This window comes from Ochotona curzoniae, unplaced genomic scaffold (assembly GCF_017591425.1).
Source record: "Ochotona curzoniae isolate NIBS_2020 unplaced genomic scaffold, NIBS_Ocur_1.0 contig_1014, whole genome shotgun sequence".
Lineage (NCBI taxonomy): Eukaryota > Metazoa > Chordata > Mammalia > Lagomorpha > Ochotonidae > Ochotona > Ochotona curzoniae.
This window is the reverse complement of record NW_024464920.1, coordinates 36,118,390-36,135,302: the sequence shown is the minus strand read 5'-3', so window position 1 is coordinate 36,135,302 and position 16,913 is coordinate 36,118,390. Positions and strand designations below refer to the sequence as shown.

The following is a 16,913-nucleotide window of genomic DNA, read 5'->3' as shown; positions in this document are numbered from 1 at the left end:
TCCAGCCTCACTCCCTGCCTTGCAGGGAGCAGCATCCAATGGCAAGGGATCTAGTCTTCCAACATTTTCTCATATATTTACATATGGGTTTTTCCCCACTTCACAATATGCCCCAGCGATCTCACATCAATACCCCTCAATTTACCTCATTAAAATATGTATATACAGGAGCAGGCATAGAGCCTAATGGTAAGCACATTTTTCTTTTTAATTTATTTCAAAGGCAGACATACATAGAGATTGTGTGCATGGGTTCAGGTCCCAGCTGGAGTTCCAATTCCAGCTTCCTGCTAGCATAGACCCTGGAAGGCGATGGTGATGATGGTTCAGGTACTGTTCCCTGCCACCCATGGTGGGTACCAGAGTAGAGTTGGCAGCTCCTGACCTGGCCATGTGGGGCACTTGGGGAGTGAACCAAAGCATGGGACCTCATCTCTCTTCCAAAAATGTCCTTAATATATACATCTGTATTATCTGCTAATTTTATAAGGATTAATTTTATTCACTTAAAAAGCAGAGTTACAGAGAAAGAGGCAGAGAGAAAGATCTTCCATGCACTGGTTTACTCCCCCCAAATAGTGGTAATGGCCTGGATTGGGCCAGGCTGAGAGGCCAGAAGCCCATAATTCCATCTGGGTCTCCCACATGGGTTGCAGGGCCCCAAGCACATGGGCCATATTCTGCTTTCACAGATGCACTATTGGGAAGCTGGATAGCATGCTAGCATCTTGGAATGGTGGCTTAACTCACTGCATCACAACACTGGCCCTATTGCCCCATAATTTAGTCAATTATCCTAATATTAGTAGATATGTAGATTGTTTATAATTTTTTAAAAAGACTTATTTATTTTTATTGCAAAGGTAGATATACAGAGAGGAGAGACAGAGAGGAAGATCTGTCCAATGAGTCACTCCCCAAGTGGTTGCAACGGTTGGAGCTGAGCCAATCAAAAGCCAGGAGCCTCCTACGTGGGCGCAGGGTCCCAAGGCTTTGGGCTGTCCTTGACTGCTTTCCCAGGCCACAAGCAGAGAGCTGGATGGGAAGCGGGGCTGCTGGGATTAGAACCAGTGCCCATATGGGATCCTGGCGTTCAAGGTGAAGACTTCAGCCACTAGGCCACCATGCTGGGCCCAATTTTCTTTTGTTAAACATGTTTTGTTTTATGATATAGAAGGTTCTGGGGTTGCCCATGCCCTTCCCCAAGATCTCTCCCACCCCACATTGATTTCTCCTCTAGTTTTACAATGGATTCCTTCATGAACAGTCACAAATCCATCATGTCGTTGTCGAAATGTTTCCCAACAACGGAGGCATGGACATTGTCAGGGAGTTCTTCTTCTTACTGTTAGGATAGTTTCAGTTCTTTCACTGGGGGTCCACCTCTGGTCTGTATGCATAGAAACATACAGCACTTTTGTCTCTGTGTCTGAACATATCAGTCTCTACTACACTTCCATTATATATCACTTAATTTACAGAATCAGCAGAGTCCACATTGGGTTGAAAATAATAACTTTTCATCAATGTGAAGTTAACAACCATGCTACTAACATAAAAAAAAATACATACGTAAAAAAAGAGTGGTGAAAAAAGAAATAAAAATCTCATAGGAATAGATGCCAGTGCATGACTCTTGTGGTGCTGGAGAAATTACAATCAATAACTAGAACTTCATTGTTCATGATAATGAAGAATGTTGAAATGGATATTGACAATCTCAAGTGTTCACAAGCAATACTTGTTTGTAATTTTCAACTAAAGGAAGAGGGTCTTGTTCTCATTCTACATAGCCCATCACCTCTGTCCCAGCATCAATTCTGTCCCTCTCTGCTGTGTCCCCATCCCTCCCTAACAGTTCAGTTCCCTTGTCCCAGGACTATTTGCATAGTTACTCTCCCCACCCCAAATGTCTTCTCTGCTCAGATTTCAGTGTCTGAGATGGAGGAAACTGTATCACCAAAACAGTGGGGTGATCGTAAATGAAGGGCCTACCCATTCTGACGGAGCTCCTGTGGTGCTCAGAGCACCCTATGGATCTCTGCTCAGCTCCTCCTACATTCCTGGTCCATACCCTCACTATCAGGATCCCTGCCTGGCCTCCTTCTCTGGCAACAAGTGGGGTGAATCATCTGCCTCAAAGGCAGAATGAGGATGACCCCATATGGTGTCTGTCCCCCTTCACACTGACTCTGACCCATATCTGCTCATATCCTTTCCTTCCTTCTAACACATGATGTATTTCATGGCAAAGTAAGTCACACCTAGATCCTTATTATTTTTTTGGTAGTATTTGTTTATTTGGAAGGCGGAGTTACAAAGTGGGAGACATAGAGATTTATTTTCCATCTGCTGCTTCACACCCCAAATGGCAACAACAGCCAAAGCTGGGCCAGGTCGAAGTTAAGAGTCAGGAGTTTCAACTGGGTCTCCCATGTAGGTACAAGAGCCCAAACACTAAAGCCATCTTCTGATGCATTCCCAGATGACTGAATTGGAAGGGGAGCGGTTATACAAACCAGCACCCATATGGGTTACCATTGCTGTGGGCAGCGGATTAGCCCACATGCCACCGTGCCAGACCCACTCCTTGCTTCTTAAATCTCCACTCAGCCTGATCTGCTGACTCCTCCTCTGGTCACCCCTCCCCAGTCTTCCTCCACCAGCCTTTTTACTTGTGGCACACTCCCAGGGTCCTGCCCTTGGTCTTCTCCTTGCTCCTTCACACATCCACAGATTCCATGGCAATCCTCCTCCTGGAGTACCGAGCAGAGACCACCCTGCTGAACTTCGGGCCCCTAAAGCCTCAAACACGTTCCAGATGGTACCCACTTCTTCCCCAAATGGCTCCTTTACAAGAGACTGGCATCTCTCCCCATCTTAGCCACAAGCCTGGGACTCATTCTCAATGCTTCCCCCACCCGCCCTTCTTCCCAATAAGCCTACATGGACTACACTATTTAGTTTCCACATCCTTACATGCCATCTTCTTTCCAACCTGGCAGCCTCTGCTTCTGGCTTTCTGGTTGGACGCTCCCTCTGGAATGAGCTCAGGGTGGTCTCTCTCAGAGCCCACTTGGTGGTAGATCAAGATCGCTTAGTCGACCTCCAGTGCCTACCCTTGAGTGAAGCCCTATACCTGGCTACTTTGGTCTCCAAAAACAGGATAGTTCTTTCCTGTCTTCAGTCTTTGTACGGAACTGCAGCGTAGACCTTTTTCACCTGCAGCCTTCCATATCCGCACTCTGTCCAGCCCCTCTGGTCAGCTGCACTTCCTTTCTTACAGGTCTCTAGCCCAATCCCCTGTCACACTTGCCACCATTACTCTGGATGCTTTGGGGACGGCGGAAGAGTCTTTGCTGCTTCCACCTAACGACGACCATTAACCCCTGGAATAGTACCAAGAACGTGTTGATGCTCAAGAACCCTTGCAGAATGAACGGACAAGTTTAGGGAACCTCTAGAGTTCTGGATTTGCAGCGCCTGCCCTTTTCCATTACCTATGCGTAAGCCAAAGCTTTCGCGTTCGCCTCAGGCGGGATTATTTCGAGCACTGGGCAAAACCGGAAGGCGGTGACTTCGCAGCCAAGTAGCCCTGAGTCTGAATCACACCGGCTCGTCGCACCTCGCACCCCCAGCTGACAGGTCAGGACCCTTAGCTGGCCGCTCCCCGCCCTCTTGGGGACCCGACACTCCTGAGCCAGGTGAATCCACCCACCGCGCAGGCGTCGCGGCAGGCGCGGTAGGGGGCGGAGCCAGCCTCGCCCCGCCCCTCCCGGCTCGCGCGCCTGCGGGCTGGGCTCCAGTCACGTGACCGCGGCGCAGGTGAGCACCGCTTCCGGGGTCGGGTGCCGGGGATCGCAGCCGGCTCCCGCTTCCACTCGGCCCAGTGCGCGGGAAGATTATGGCGTCCTCCTCGGTTCCGCCGGCCAGCGTGCCGGCAGCGGCGGCAGGCCCCGGCCCGGGTTTCGGCTTCGCCTCCAAAACCAAGAAGAAGCATTTCGTGCAGCAGAAGGTGAAGGTGTTCCGGGCGGCCGACCCGCTGGTGGGCGTGTTCCTGTGGGGCGTAGCCCACTCGGTGAGAACCGGCCCTGGGACCCCAGCATCCCTGGCACTTGCCCTCAGTTCCGGCGCCTCGGGGCATCCCGGTTTCCAGGCTTCGCCTCCGGAGCCCCTCGCGCGGCCGCTTTGCCCCGGGCTGCCGTGGTCCCTGCCTGTCGAGGGCAGCCGCAGGTGTTCCCCTTGGGGGCTACTGTTTTTATCCTGAGAACTTTAGTGTCTTCCCTCCTTCCGTCCTTTACTTCTCCATTCTAGTGTCTCCAGCTAAAATCCTGCTCCCGGGTCCTTAACTCATTACGGATCTAACTAGCCACGGGCGCCCAGTGAGAAGGACCTTGGCAGGGAACGAGGGGTGCAGAGGGGGCTGGGAAATACCTCTTTGGGGTTGGAAGTGGTGAGGTCTCGGTGGGAGAGGCATAGAGGAAGTGCAGTCGGAAAAGGGGTAGCCGGAATAAGGGGTCATTTTCTTGCTCACCTTGCTTTTCAAGCCCCCAGTGTTTGGTTTTGGAGAAGCTCTAGACAACCTGAACCTTCTAGTCCGGCTTTGTCCTTTCCCGAGGGACAGCATCTCAGAGACACCCACCTTCCCCCAGCTTAGAGGCTGTCCGTCTTAGCTGTATCCCCACTTCAGCCTGCAGGGAGAGTATTTAAGCTGGGATTGGCTTTAACCAGGCAGAAAGCCCAGGAACGGGGGACCTGGATACACTCTTGGTCAACTTTGCAAGCAGGAAGCAACACTCATAGAGTGTAACCCAGGAGCCAGGTGGCCTGTGTCTCTGCTCTGCTGATGATGTTTTGGGCGAAGGAAGAACCAGTGTTCCCAGTTCCCCTCCCCCCGTTTGGAATGGGAGGTATGTGGTGAACCCTAATATGACAGAGAGTATTTTAGAAGTCAAAATCCTTGAGCTGTGGTAGTCACTGTGGGCTTGTGTGGAGGGGGAAGGAATGAGGGAAAATGCAGTGGTTGTCATGATCTTGTGGTTTGGAATGGCATTCGTTCGGGGTTGCTTGGCTGCCTTGAGAGTTTGTGGCTGTGTGGGTGGTCCTGCCTCCTTAGCATTCAGCAAAGCCCCCAATGGGGATGAAGCTGATGGACGGAGGATTGCCTCCCCAAGGTACCTTCCAGGTGACTCCTCCCTGACTTGGGGCTGCTAGCAGGAAGGGCTTTCCATTAGTGAGGGTTGGGGGACTGACATGTAGGCCCTCCCTCAGCTTCCCTGGGTGGGTTATCCTTTAGCTTGCCAGCACAGACCTCCCTTCCAGTGTCTGGCGTGGAGAAATTCCTGGAGCATATGCCTGCGTGATGATTCAGCTTGCTAAGCAGGTGGTGAGGAGAGGGGTAGAAAGAGCTAAGCAATTCAGGCTGGAAATCTCAAGTGACTTTTTTTGGGGGGGGGGAGGAGTATGTTCTGTCCTCCTTTTCTGCTGAAAACAGGAGGGAGTTGGGCGTACTGCGTTGTGTGGGATTTAGGTTAGGCTGTGGTTTATAACCGCTGTTGAGTGATCACGCAAGGATAAACCAAGCCCTTTGCATATTTGGTTAATAAACACCTGGGGACCACTGTGTGCCACTTGTGTTAATGGCCCGGTTCCTGAGAGGGGCAGGTGACTAAGGTGGGTGCCTGCCCTTGAGTTGCTCAGTGTAGGAGGGGCCCTTGCACAAACTAGTGATTGCTGGCTTGTGGTGCATGCCCAGTTAAAGGCAGATGAGAGAGGTTGCAGCAACCCTGCCGAAAAGACCCATCTCTCTGGGAATTCTTGGAAGCACCTCCTCTGCCCAGAATTATCCGATTGCAGATCCTGGGGGCTAAGGGGAGCATGAGAAGCTTGTAGCCTTTGTATTGGAGGGTAACTTTACTTTAGGGAACAGACACCTAATGGGTTCACATCCTCCAGTTGCCTGCATGCCCTCCGACATTAGCTTTTTTCCTGGCCCTATATCTAGGCAGGTGGGGCCTGCTGCAGAGCACTGGGTCAGAGGGTTCTGGAAGGATGTAACCTATTCATAAGAAGATACCTTTTGGAGTCAGTGTTATGGTATTGCAGGGAAAGCCACTACCTGCCATGCTAGGCACTGGCTGGAATTCCAGCTGCTCTACTTCCGTTCCAGGCTCTCTGCTAAAAGCCAGGGGAAGCAGCAGGATATGGCCACCTATGTGGAGGACCTGGGAGAGGCCCTTGGCTCCTGGCTTAGATCTTGGCTCCTGGCATAGGCTGTTGCGACCATTTGTAGAGTGAATCAGTTGATGAGAGATTCTCTGGCTTCTACTCTCTGTAAATCTGATCTTCAAATAAAGATGCCTTTTAAAGGGCATGGGCAGGTCTTTTTTATTATTATTTACCTCTACATGTTGAAATATTTTGCTTTTAATTAAGTAATTAGTTAATACATTTCAAAAGCAGAAAAAAAAAATTCTTCCATCCACTAGCTCATTGCCCAAGTTGGTCTAGGCCAAAGCCAAAAGCTGGGAACTCAGTCTGAGTCTCCCACGGCATTGCCAGGGACTCCAGTACCTGAGCCGTCATCACCTGCTACCTCCCAGGGACACATGAGCAGGAAGGTGGAGTTGAGAGCAGAGCTGAGTTTCAGACCCAGGCCCCAGGATATGGAACGCAGGGGTCCTAAGCAGTGTGGGGTAACTGCTATGCCAGGCATCCACTCCTGGCTGTTCACCCTTCTTGCCACCATTGACCCCTCAGAGTCCCACTAACTTCTGTGAACTTTGGAAATGCTTTTTTAAAAGATGGAGCATGGAACTGTTTGTCTTGGGTCTGTTGAGGGTTTTTTTCCCTCTAGAATTTCTCACAGTTACAAAAATAGGCCTGAGTTGCTTACAGGGTTTGCCTAATATAAAGTGGCTGTTGGGAGCATGAAGTTCTGTGGGGGCGTGAGTGTGAGGATTGCTTGCTGCTGTGCCCCCAGGCAGCTGTGGTGCTTGCACACGTTCAGGCATATGCATAACCAGAGCTTTTATTTATTAATTTTAAAAAGATTTATTGAGTTGTTTGCTTGTAGGAATAAATAGGGAGAGAAAAAGAGATTTTGGGGGCCAGCACTGTGGCATAGAGAGAAAAGTTACTGTTTGTGATGTCAGAATCCCATATGGGCACTCGAACAAGTTCCTCCTGCTCCACTTCTGATCCAGCCCCCTGAAAATGAGCATGGGAAAACAGCAAAAGATAGCCCAGGTGATTTGGTCTCTGCATCCATGTGGTTGAGACCTGGAAGAAGCTATTGGCTCCTGGCTTCATCCTGTCCCAGTCCCGGCTATTGTAGCCATCTGCAAAGGGAACCGGAGGATAGGAAATTTTTCTCTGTGTGTGTGTCTCTCCCCATCTCTCTGTATCTCCACCTATCATGTAAATAAATAACCTTAAAAAGAACAGTCTTTCCCCGCCCCCGCCACTGGTACTGTGACGTAGTGGATAAAGCCACTACCTGCAGTGTTGGCATCCAGTTCCCTGCTAATGCACCTGGGAAAGCAGTCGAAGGCGTCCCAGATGCTTGGGCCTCTGCACCCACATGGGAGACCTGGAGGAAGCTCTGGGCTGCTGGCTTTTGACTGGTCCAGCTCCAGCTGTGTGGCTATTTGGGGAATGGATTAGATGGAAGATTCTCTTTCTCTCTTTCTTTCTAGGTGACTTTGACTTTCAAGTACATAGATAAAATATTTTTAAGAGAGAGAGCTTTCCTATCCTGCTTCATTCCCCAGAAGGTTGTAACAACCAGGGCTGAGCCAGGCTGAAGGCAAGAGCCAGGAGCTCCATCCAGGTCTCTCCCGCAGGTGGCAGGGACTCTGCTGTTCAGGCATGATCAGTCGGGAGCAGGATGGGAGCCTGGCAGCCAGGACTCTAAGCGATGTGCTAATGTGGCACACAGGCATGCTGCATGTAGTGTACCCTAGCGCCTACCCAGCCAGGGCTTTGGAAAAAGGTGGGTTTGAGTGTCCTTTCTGGATCCCTGCCCAGATGTGGCGTGGGAGTCCCACTTCACCCACTGCTCACGACCCACTGCTTGTGTCTCGCCCCATCAGATCAATGAGCTCAGCCAGGTGCCTCTACCAGTGATGCTGCTTCCAGATGACTTCAAGGCCAGCTCCAAGATCAAGGTCAACAATCATCTTTTCCACAGGTAATGAGGAATTCCTGCCCTTCCCATATAAACCCTACTAGAGAAAGAGTAATGAATAATTTAAAAGGCTTCAGTGTGTTGAAGGTTTTAGATTTTAAAAGTTTACAAAGTTGTGTGGTCAGATATTCTTACCACAGAAACTCAGTGTTTTTGTTTATTTGTTTTTATCAAGAAAACCATTTAAATAACTTCTGGTGTTCCCTACATCCTTATATAGCAGCGTGAATCTCTCCTTGCACCTACCAGTGTCGTAAATGCCCCCAGATGCTTCTGAAAAGCCACTCCCTAAAAGAAGTAACTGAGTCCTCGAAGCAGTTCTGGGATCAGCAGATGCCATTCAAAACAGTGGCACCTGTCATTGACTGGAGGAACTCTCAGAGCTTGAAATGTGTTAGATGCTTCCGTTTCCCCAGAGTGGGTACCAGACCTATTGCTCCCCGAACCACTTGCCAGTGTATGATTTTGGCAGATTCTTCAACTGCCCTGAGATGCAGTTTTCCTTTCCATAAAATGGGTCTGGTGTTCCTCTTAAAGCAGCTCACCGGGTTTTATGAGATTGAAATGAGTCATAAGTATGAAGGTGGTTTGTACATCGTCAATTCCTATGTCAACGTGTAATACATTATTGCTATGTTGTCTTACCTTGAAAACCTGCATTGCAGGGAAAATCTGCCCAGTCATTTCAAGTTCAAGGAGTATTGTCCCCAGGTCTTCAGGAACCTCCGTGACCGATTTGGCATTGATGACCAGGATTACTTGGTGAGAGTTCGTGATGCGGTGATGGATGGCAGTAATTTCCTCAGTACATATGGGAGTTCTTGGGAGAGTCATGTCTGGGGAAAGGAAATCCTTGGCCAGTATGGTTCTCTATTGTTTTATGGTGATAGACACCCTCAAATGTCTAACTAAAGCTGTAAATCCAGCCCTGGAGAGGTAGGACAGGACTGGAGATGCATGAAAATTTGGCATTTATTTTGTTGAGTTCCCGTACAGACAGTAGATTAGCACCTCCACCTGATCTGTTACCTGGAGTTTTGGCCACTCTCAAACAGGTGGCCCTTGTGCCTTGACTTGTATTTCTGCATGAAAGGGAAGGAAAGGAGCCTGTGGGCATGGTGGAGTGACTTGCCTGAGTCATGTAGCTTGGTAAGAACCTCTAACCTGTGATGTGTTCCCAGGTATCTCTTACCCGAAGCCCCCCACATGAAAGTGAAGGTAGTGATGGTCGCTTCCTTATCTCCTACGATCGGACTCTGGTCATCAAAGAAGTGTCCAGTGAGGACATTGCTGATATGCACAGCAACCTCTCCAACTACCACCAGGTCAGCCTCTCCTCCCAGCCTCCCCACCTAGACACAGCTGGGCTGTCAGAGCTACTGGGGATACATCTGGCTCTATCTTCCCCTACAAACCATTTGTTCAGTTTGCTTTTTTGTTTTGTTTTTTTGAAAACTAGATATTTCTTCTGTGTGCATTCTTAAAAGAGACTTCTGCATTCTTATCTGTGTATTGACTTAACTAAAGAGTTGGGATGTGTTCCTGTAACTTGGTTCTTGTAATCCAAGACCTCTATAGCAAAATGACACTTGGGTGTAGCAGATATAAACCATACGCTAAGTCAGAACTGGGCCAAGTCTTAATGCCAGATACAGCGCCATGGTTGCAGTTTGCCAAGAGAGCCAGGACGATACATAATTGGGGTAAATTGGAGGGAAGAATTTCATAAGTGCATGCAGCCATCAGTTGAGGGAGGCTGTTGTGCCTAATCAAGTGAACTTGGAATGTGGGACTGATGGAGTACTTTGATGTTGAAAACACTATGTGAGCATCCTTCTACTGCAGAAACGTCTCATAGGGAGATTTTGTTAGGAGTCTTGGTCTACTCAGCAGATGTTTAATGTCTGTCCTTGCTTGACCCTCCCTGTGTCAGGCAGTAGAGAAACTGTTGAATGAAACAGTTTGACCCTTGAAGAGCTCTTGGCCTAATGGTAAGACAGTAAGTACACCTCAAGATGTGTGCAAAAATGTTCTGTGGGTACAGAGAAGCGTATCCTAGCTCACCTGGGCAAGGAGGTGCAACTGGAGACTCAATAGGGGGTTTTCAAAGGAGGTATCATAGGATTTGATTCTGGAAGGACAAGTGAGGAAGGACTTGGGCATAGTTGAGGTGGTGGAGACATTCTAGGCAAAGGAAGACAGAGGACATTTTGTAAAGACATACAGTCATGAGAGATAGGAAGAAAGACTGGAGAAATTGTGGGAGTTAGAACTAATGGCCTCTGGGATTTCTGATGAGGGATAACTGGGTGCCCCTTCACCAACAATTGGGAAGAGATCTGATTTGGATACAATGGGTTTGAGATTTCTGTAGGTCATTCAGCTTATAGATGTCCAATAGGTGGTTGGGGTATGGATATGGAAATCAGGAAGGAGGATTAGACTACAAGTGTGGATTCAAGAATTGTGCATAAATGAGTGGTTATTTAAGCCAGTTATTACCATTTGAAGTCATTCATGAGTCTAGACAAGATTATTAAAGGGAAGTTTGTGGAGTGAAATGAAAAGGTTGAAGACAGAACCTTAAGGAACAAGTAGATAAGTCCATGAAAGTGACCAGGATATGGGTATTTGTCATGATAATGCTTAGTGCATTTCATACAGGATCTGAGGCTGCAGGGAGGACCAGACAGCTGGTGTGATGGAAACTGAGGGTGAAGAGCAGTGGAATGTGGCAGTGACTGGAATACCATTGGATTTGACAGTTGAGGGATCTGGGGGAGATTTCAAGAGAAATGAGCATGTAACCTGGTATTCATGGTTTGAGGATTAGGTAAAATAGAAAATGGATTGATTGCCAATTCCTTTCTTAAAGCTCCAAATTATAGGCCATCTAGCTCACCAGAAAACACTGGTCTGGGAGAAATCGCATCTTTCATAAAGAGGTGTCTGTTCTAATCCTTGTCCTGTGACCACTTGCATTTGGAGGGGGTCTAAAATAAGCATAACAGTTTCCTTTCATGTCAATAAATTATAAAGGTGAATGAAAAGGCACTTGAGAATTAAGAGACAGGTCTATAAACAAGTCCTAGGAGATGAGGACTCAGAAACTTCATAGATACCCAAGGGCATTTGTAGGATGCATCTGCCACCTCTGATGGCCTCTTCGTATGGCCTCTGATGTTTTCTGCCCTGCCCTGGAGTGGAAGTGTTTGAAGTCCCATGCCTGGGCTGTTTGTTTCTGCTACTCAGCCTCTCCTGGTTTCCTCCTCCCTCTTCACCTCAGTACATCGTGAAGTGCCACGGCAACACACTGCTACCCCAGTTCCTGGGGATGTACCGAGTCAGTGTGGACAATGAAGACAGCTACATGCTTGTGATGCGCAATATGTTTAGTCACCGTCTTCCTGTGCACAGGAAGTATGACCTCAAGGTAAGGAAAGGATGGCTAGGTCCTCATGGGGAGCTCCTGATGCCCTGGGCACGGAGAAGGGCCTGGGAGGGCTTCAGATGATTCCTTTTCAAAGGAAGAAGGTACACTTGAGTACTTGTCTCAGAAGCTTGGTTTTGGCTCTGTTTTAGCCACTTTTGCTTACTTTATCTTGGTCTCTCCACAGGGCTCCCTAGTGTCCCGGGAAGCCAGTGATAAGGAAAAGGTGATAACTATTTTCAGGTGCTAGTTTGAGGGGTGGGGGAGGAGGTGGAGAGGCTCTTGAGGCAAGTAAACTCTCAGTCATAAAGGAATGGGATCATCTATTTCTTTGTATCTTAAGCCACTGGAAGAGAGATGTAAAATTCCAATCCAAGCTGGATTGGCAGAGGCAGTGGGAGCTGCTGCTTTGTCTCTGACTTGGGTTCTTCCATATGCAAGGCTCAGCAATGGGATGGGGGCTTTCCAGGGTTTAGAGCAACATGCTTCTGAATTCTTGTATGCAAACAGCTGTGTGTGTTTAAGAAGAAATAATGGAAAGTCAGGGTTAAACATTGTAAGCAGTAAGTTGGGTGTGATTTGGGGTGCAACTGCAATGATGGAGTGTTGGGAAGCTACTGGAAGTGAGAAGGGCCCTTGGGGAGCATGGCAGTGCGGAGTCAGATGAGAGACAGGCACCAAGGGAGAGATAGCACCTGGGTGAGAGGTGGGGTGCTCAGGGACCTGGGGCAGGGGTCAATTCCCAAGATAGCCCTTGCTTGTTCTTAGGTTAAAGAATTGCCTACCCTGAAGGATATGGACTTTCTCAACAAGAACCAGAAAGTGTATATTGGTGAAGAGGAGAAGAAAGTATTTTTAGAAAAGCTGAAGAGAGATGTAGAGGTGATCATCGGGGCTCTCAGAGATATGATTTTGTTTTTGTTCTCCTTCCTTTTATTTTTTATATTGTATCCTCCACTCACAGTTTGGGGAGTTTCTCCCTTTCCCTTCATTATTTGAGCATAACAGATACCCCCATTGTTGAGGGCTTGGGTCAGAGGCCTGAGAGGTCTCCAGTGGCTGCTCACAAAGGGCTTGGCTGTGATAAGTGAAAGGGTGAGCCTAGGTCCCAGGACCATGAGACCCTGAGGGACAGTGATGCACCCCCAGCCTTTGTTGTTTATGCTTCAGTTCCCCAGGAGGACTCTAGGAATTCATGGCTGAGGGTGTAAGGGTGGTACCCGGCGGGGCAGGGGAGGTAGGAACAAGGAGAGGGAGGGCTGGAGTGTCTAACGGGACAGTGGGCTTCAGTTTCTAGTGCAGCTGAAGATCATGGACTACAGCCTGCTGCTGGGCATCCACGACATCATCCGTGGCTCGGAGCCAGAGGAGGAGGGTCCCGTACGCGAGGATGAGCCCGAGTGGGATGGGGACTGTAACCTGACTGGACCGTCTGCCCTGGTGGGCTCCTATGGAACCTCCCCTGAGGGCATTGGAGGTTACATCCATTCTCATCGGCCCCTGGGCCCTGGAGAATTTGAGTCCTTCATCGATGTCTATGCCATCCGGAGTGCTGAGGGTGAGAGATTCTGAAACTGGGCAGGGGGTGAGGGCCAGGAGGGTTGTCCTTAGCAGCAGAGGGTTGTCCTTGGGCCAGTGGGTATAGAGGTAGCTCATCTCTATGAAACAAAATTGACTGGCCACTAGGGAAAGGGCCCTCCCAGGCCCTTCTCCGTGCCCAGGGCCTGGCCCATCCCTTTTTTTTTACTGTGGGTCTCCCTCCACAGGGGCCCCCCAGAAGGAGGTGTATTTCATGGGCCTCATTGACATCCTGACACAGTATGACGCCAAGAAGAAAGCGGCTCATGCAGCTAAAACCGTCAAGCATGGGGTGAGATTTCCCAAGGCCTTTGCTTTGTCAGCCCACTCGTCAGTCAGCTGCAGGAAGAGCATGCCTTTTGTGCCCCAGCAGAAGGGTGGGAAAGGATAGTCTGGTCAGAACTGGCTGGAACTCAAGCACTTCGGAAGGGTGGTGCTGCTGCCTGGCTCACTGATGTGGGCCACACCCCTTTCACAGGCTGGAGCTGAGATCTCCACAGTCCATCCTGAGCAGTATGCGAAGCGCTTCCTGGACTTTATCACCAACATCTTTGCCTAAGAGACTGGCCAGCTCCATGGTGACTGCTGCTTCCTGTCCAGGTGGTGGGGCACTCAGAGGCTAGGGGGAACCATGGCTACACTGGCCACTGCTTCTCTTCCTCCTTTGCTAGAATTCACCCTGCAGGTTCCTCCCACCCAAGTAACCCCATCACATGGAACAGGCCCTTCCTGCCCCTCAGAAATACATTGCCCTTTCTCCCCACGTTTCTGCCCTCTCTCCTCCTCGCACCAAGTCCGCTTGCATTATTAGAATGTTAGTGTCGCCTCTCCCAAGTGCCTTGATCTTTGTAAAATATCCTATTGTCTCCATGAAATAGGAGGAGCTGGGGGCAGGGGGTTGTTTGTCATCTTCAGGACCTGACTGGACAGATGGACCCTGACTCAAGCAGTGACTCTGGATGCCCTTTGCAGTGCGGGATGAACTCAAGAGTGTCTGAATTGCGTTGATCACGTTACAGAACTTGCTGAGGTGTGCTTCCCTCCTGGTAGGCCCTGGGCCAGAGCACTCTGAAGACACTACAGACATGGGCGCAGGCATGCACTCATGTCAGCGGACTGTCTCTGGGCTTGCACGGCACTGGGCAGGGTGGAAGGCTGTCTGCAGACTGGCACTCCCAGAGGTGGTCCCCAAAAGGACTCCCTCCTGTGGTGATGCGGGCGGTTGGAGAGGGTCTCTTTGTAGGACTGACTACTCTCCAACCTCCTCTTCTCTCACTTCACTTGGGCCCCCGCCCATGTGGAAGCCAGAGGGGACCCATAGCTTCACCCCTGGGTGAAGGTGTGTGACTGTTGCTGCCCTTTACCACAGCTTCACAGCCCTCTTGGGGCTGGAACTCTTCGTTGGACCACTGGCCAGGTCTGGAGCCTGGTGTGGTGGCTCACGGATCGTGGCTGGCCCTGGAGACGGGGTGTCCCCTGTGCTGTGGCTTCTTCGGCTCCGCAGCCATGGCCAAGCTTTATTGCCAGCAGAGGAGGGGCTCCACATGGGCCTCCTGAGAGGATGGAGGACCTGAGGATGGGAAGCTCACCCTCTTCCTGGATGTTTATTCCTTACACACTTCCTTCCCTCACCCCTTCTCAAGCTCCTTCTCCAGTTGGGCTTGTTATTCTGTTTTTTTTTTTTTCTGTCCTGTCTCATGCTGCTACTGTGTCTCCCAGGGGACAGATGGCCGTGTTTGTCATCCTCACGCTCCACCCCCAGAGACGAGTCAGAGCCATAACTCAGTCCCCAAGCCTCTGCAAATGCATGATGGGTGCAGCACATAGAGGACCTTGACAGAGAGACTGTCCGCCCCTCTCCCAGTGCCTTCGGAGTCGAAGCACCTGTTCTTCATATTATCTATTCCCTTGCAGGCATCCACATTAAAATTTTTTATTTATTTTTTTAATTTGAGAGATAAGAGTCCCTATCCACTGATTCGTGTCCCCAAATGCCTACAACAGGTCACCACTGCAACTGGGAGCTGGGCTCTCGATCTGAGTCTCCCTTTGGAGTGGCAGGAACCCAATCACTTGAGCCATTGCCATGGATTCCTAGGGTCTGCTTTAGTTGGGAAGCTGGCATCAGGAGCTAGTGGCAGCTTTGGAAGCCCAACGCTGGGGTGTGGGGACCAACCGCTGTGAACACGGACAGGTGGCAGCAGCTGGCCCATGGGTCTGTGAAGCTGCTTTCTCTGTGTCTGCCTGGGACTGGGCCTTGTTTCATAAGAAGTCATGAGGTCATATAGAAGAAGCCGCTTCTCTTCATCTTCAATGGAAGTAGCAAGAGATGTCCCTAGTTAGAGTTGGTGCCTCTCGAGTGCCACTCTGTCAGGGCCCTCATGGCCTGCTTTCATTCCAGCCAGCTACCTTTGCCCTGTCAAATGCAATAAAACTCTGGGACACCAGCAGCCATAATCCTTTGGAAGTGGGTTTTCCGCCCATGTGGCTGATGTATCATGGGCAGTGTGGTCTTCATTTGATGCTTCTTATTCCATCTTTTTGTTTTAATAATAAGAAAAAGACATGTATTTCTATTACTGTTCCAATACAGAAAATAAATTATTCACTTTCTTCACAGAATTGTCTTTTTTAATAATAATAAAAACCTTTTCTGAGGAAGCCTGTATTTAGGGGTACAGAAAGGCATGGGACCCCCCACCAAGGACATGTGTCTACACAGAGGGCTGTGAATGTCAAAGGTGATGCTGGGGTTGCAGAGAAATGAATAATAGTCACAAGCTCTGTGGGAATGGGGTGTCATGGGGGCCATGAATGAGGGCGTCAGTGGCCCTTCCACTTTGCAGGGCTGCTCAGCGCCACCGCTTGAAAGGTGAGTAGGTTTCTTCCCTCAGCAGCTAAAAGGAGAGAGATCTAGCGTTCTTCCAGGCTTCCTGGGAAAGCTCTCAGGGCTGAAGGGCAGGCACAGTACCATAGGGTCCTGGGAAAGCCACAGAAAAAGTGACCGGCTCTCCAGTCCAGAGTGGGAAGTGGAACAGGGCTGGCTGAGTAGGGGCTGTTGCCAGTCAGAGTCTGTGCATCTTGGCCAAGGTCTTTGCTTGCTGGAAAAACCTAGTTTGATGTGACCCCAGGGAAGAGAGCTGGATGGGGGTGGAGACTGCCTGATGTGGGAAGCAGAGCAGAGCTGGTTTTTGTTTTTTGTTTTCTTCATTTCTTTCAGTTTTTAACTGTATTGGGACCACACATTTGAGGACACCACCATCTCCCCCTCAGGAAGTCATTTGAAAAACAAAATACTTGGCCCATTCTGCACCACCCTGAGTATCCCTGTTTGTGGACAGGCACTTGTGTAGGAGCAAGTTGTAGGGGAGAGATCCCAAGGTAACCCAGTATGGGCCCAGGAGGAGAGGGGTGCACGGAAACAGCTTGGGAAAGAGCTAGTGTTTTTTGTTTGTTTTTAAAATTTTTTTAAGAACCAATGCTTTGCTCTTTACTATGCCTCTCCACATCCCACGTTGTTCCTCAAAGGCCCTAAAGCAGAAGGATTTGCAGAGCCTGCCCCTCCCGCCCCTAGTCAGCACGCCTCAGCCCCTCCACCTCCAGGCTCCCTGAAGCTGCCACGCAGCTGGCTGGGAAAGGATAGCAGGGGAGCGAAAAGGGTGGCGTCTCCAAGGGATTTAACCTCCTACCCTCACTTACATGACGCCACCCTCTCCC

The 16,913-nt window shown here is 49.8% G+C and overlaps 1 protein-coding gene across 6 annotated transcripts; it reads left to right on the top strand.

Annotated features, from left to right (window-relative positions):
* The first annotated feature begins 3,790 nt into the window (after positions 1-3,790).
* PIP4K2C (phosphatidylinositol-5-phosphate 4-kinase type 2 gamma) lies at positions 3,791-15,010 on the top strand. Of its 6 annotated transcripts, none has more exons than XM_040983032.1 (11): positions 3,847-4,078; positions 8,094-8,191; positions 8,854-8,950; positions 9,370-9,513; positions 11,475-11,621; positions 11,806-11,844; positions 12,387-12,500; positions 12,909-13,176; positions 13,385-13,488; positions 13,675-13,774; positions 14,075-15,010. In XM_040983032.1, the coding sequence occupies exons 1-10, from the start codon at positions 3,905-3,907 to the stop codon at positions 13,753-13,755; spliced, it is 1,266 nt and encodes a 421-aa protein (XP_040838966.1). In that variant the 5' UTR covers positions 3,847-3,904; the 3' UTR covers positions 13,756-13,774; positions 14,075-15,010. The 6 variants fall into 6 exon arrangements, with proteins under 6 accessions (XP_040838986.1, XP_040838949.1, XP_040838966.1 ...); XM_040983023.1 differs by having other exon boundaries at positions 13,675-13,796; XM_040983015.1 differs by having other exon boundaries at positions 3,793-4,078; positions 13,675-15,010.
* Positions 15,011-16,913: the final 1,903 nt, after the last annotated feature.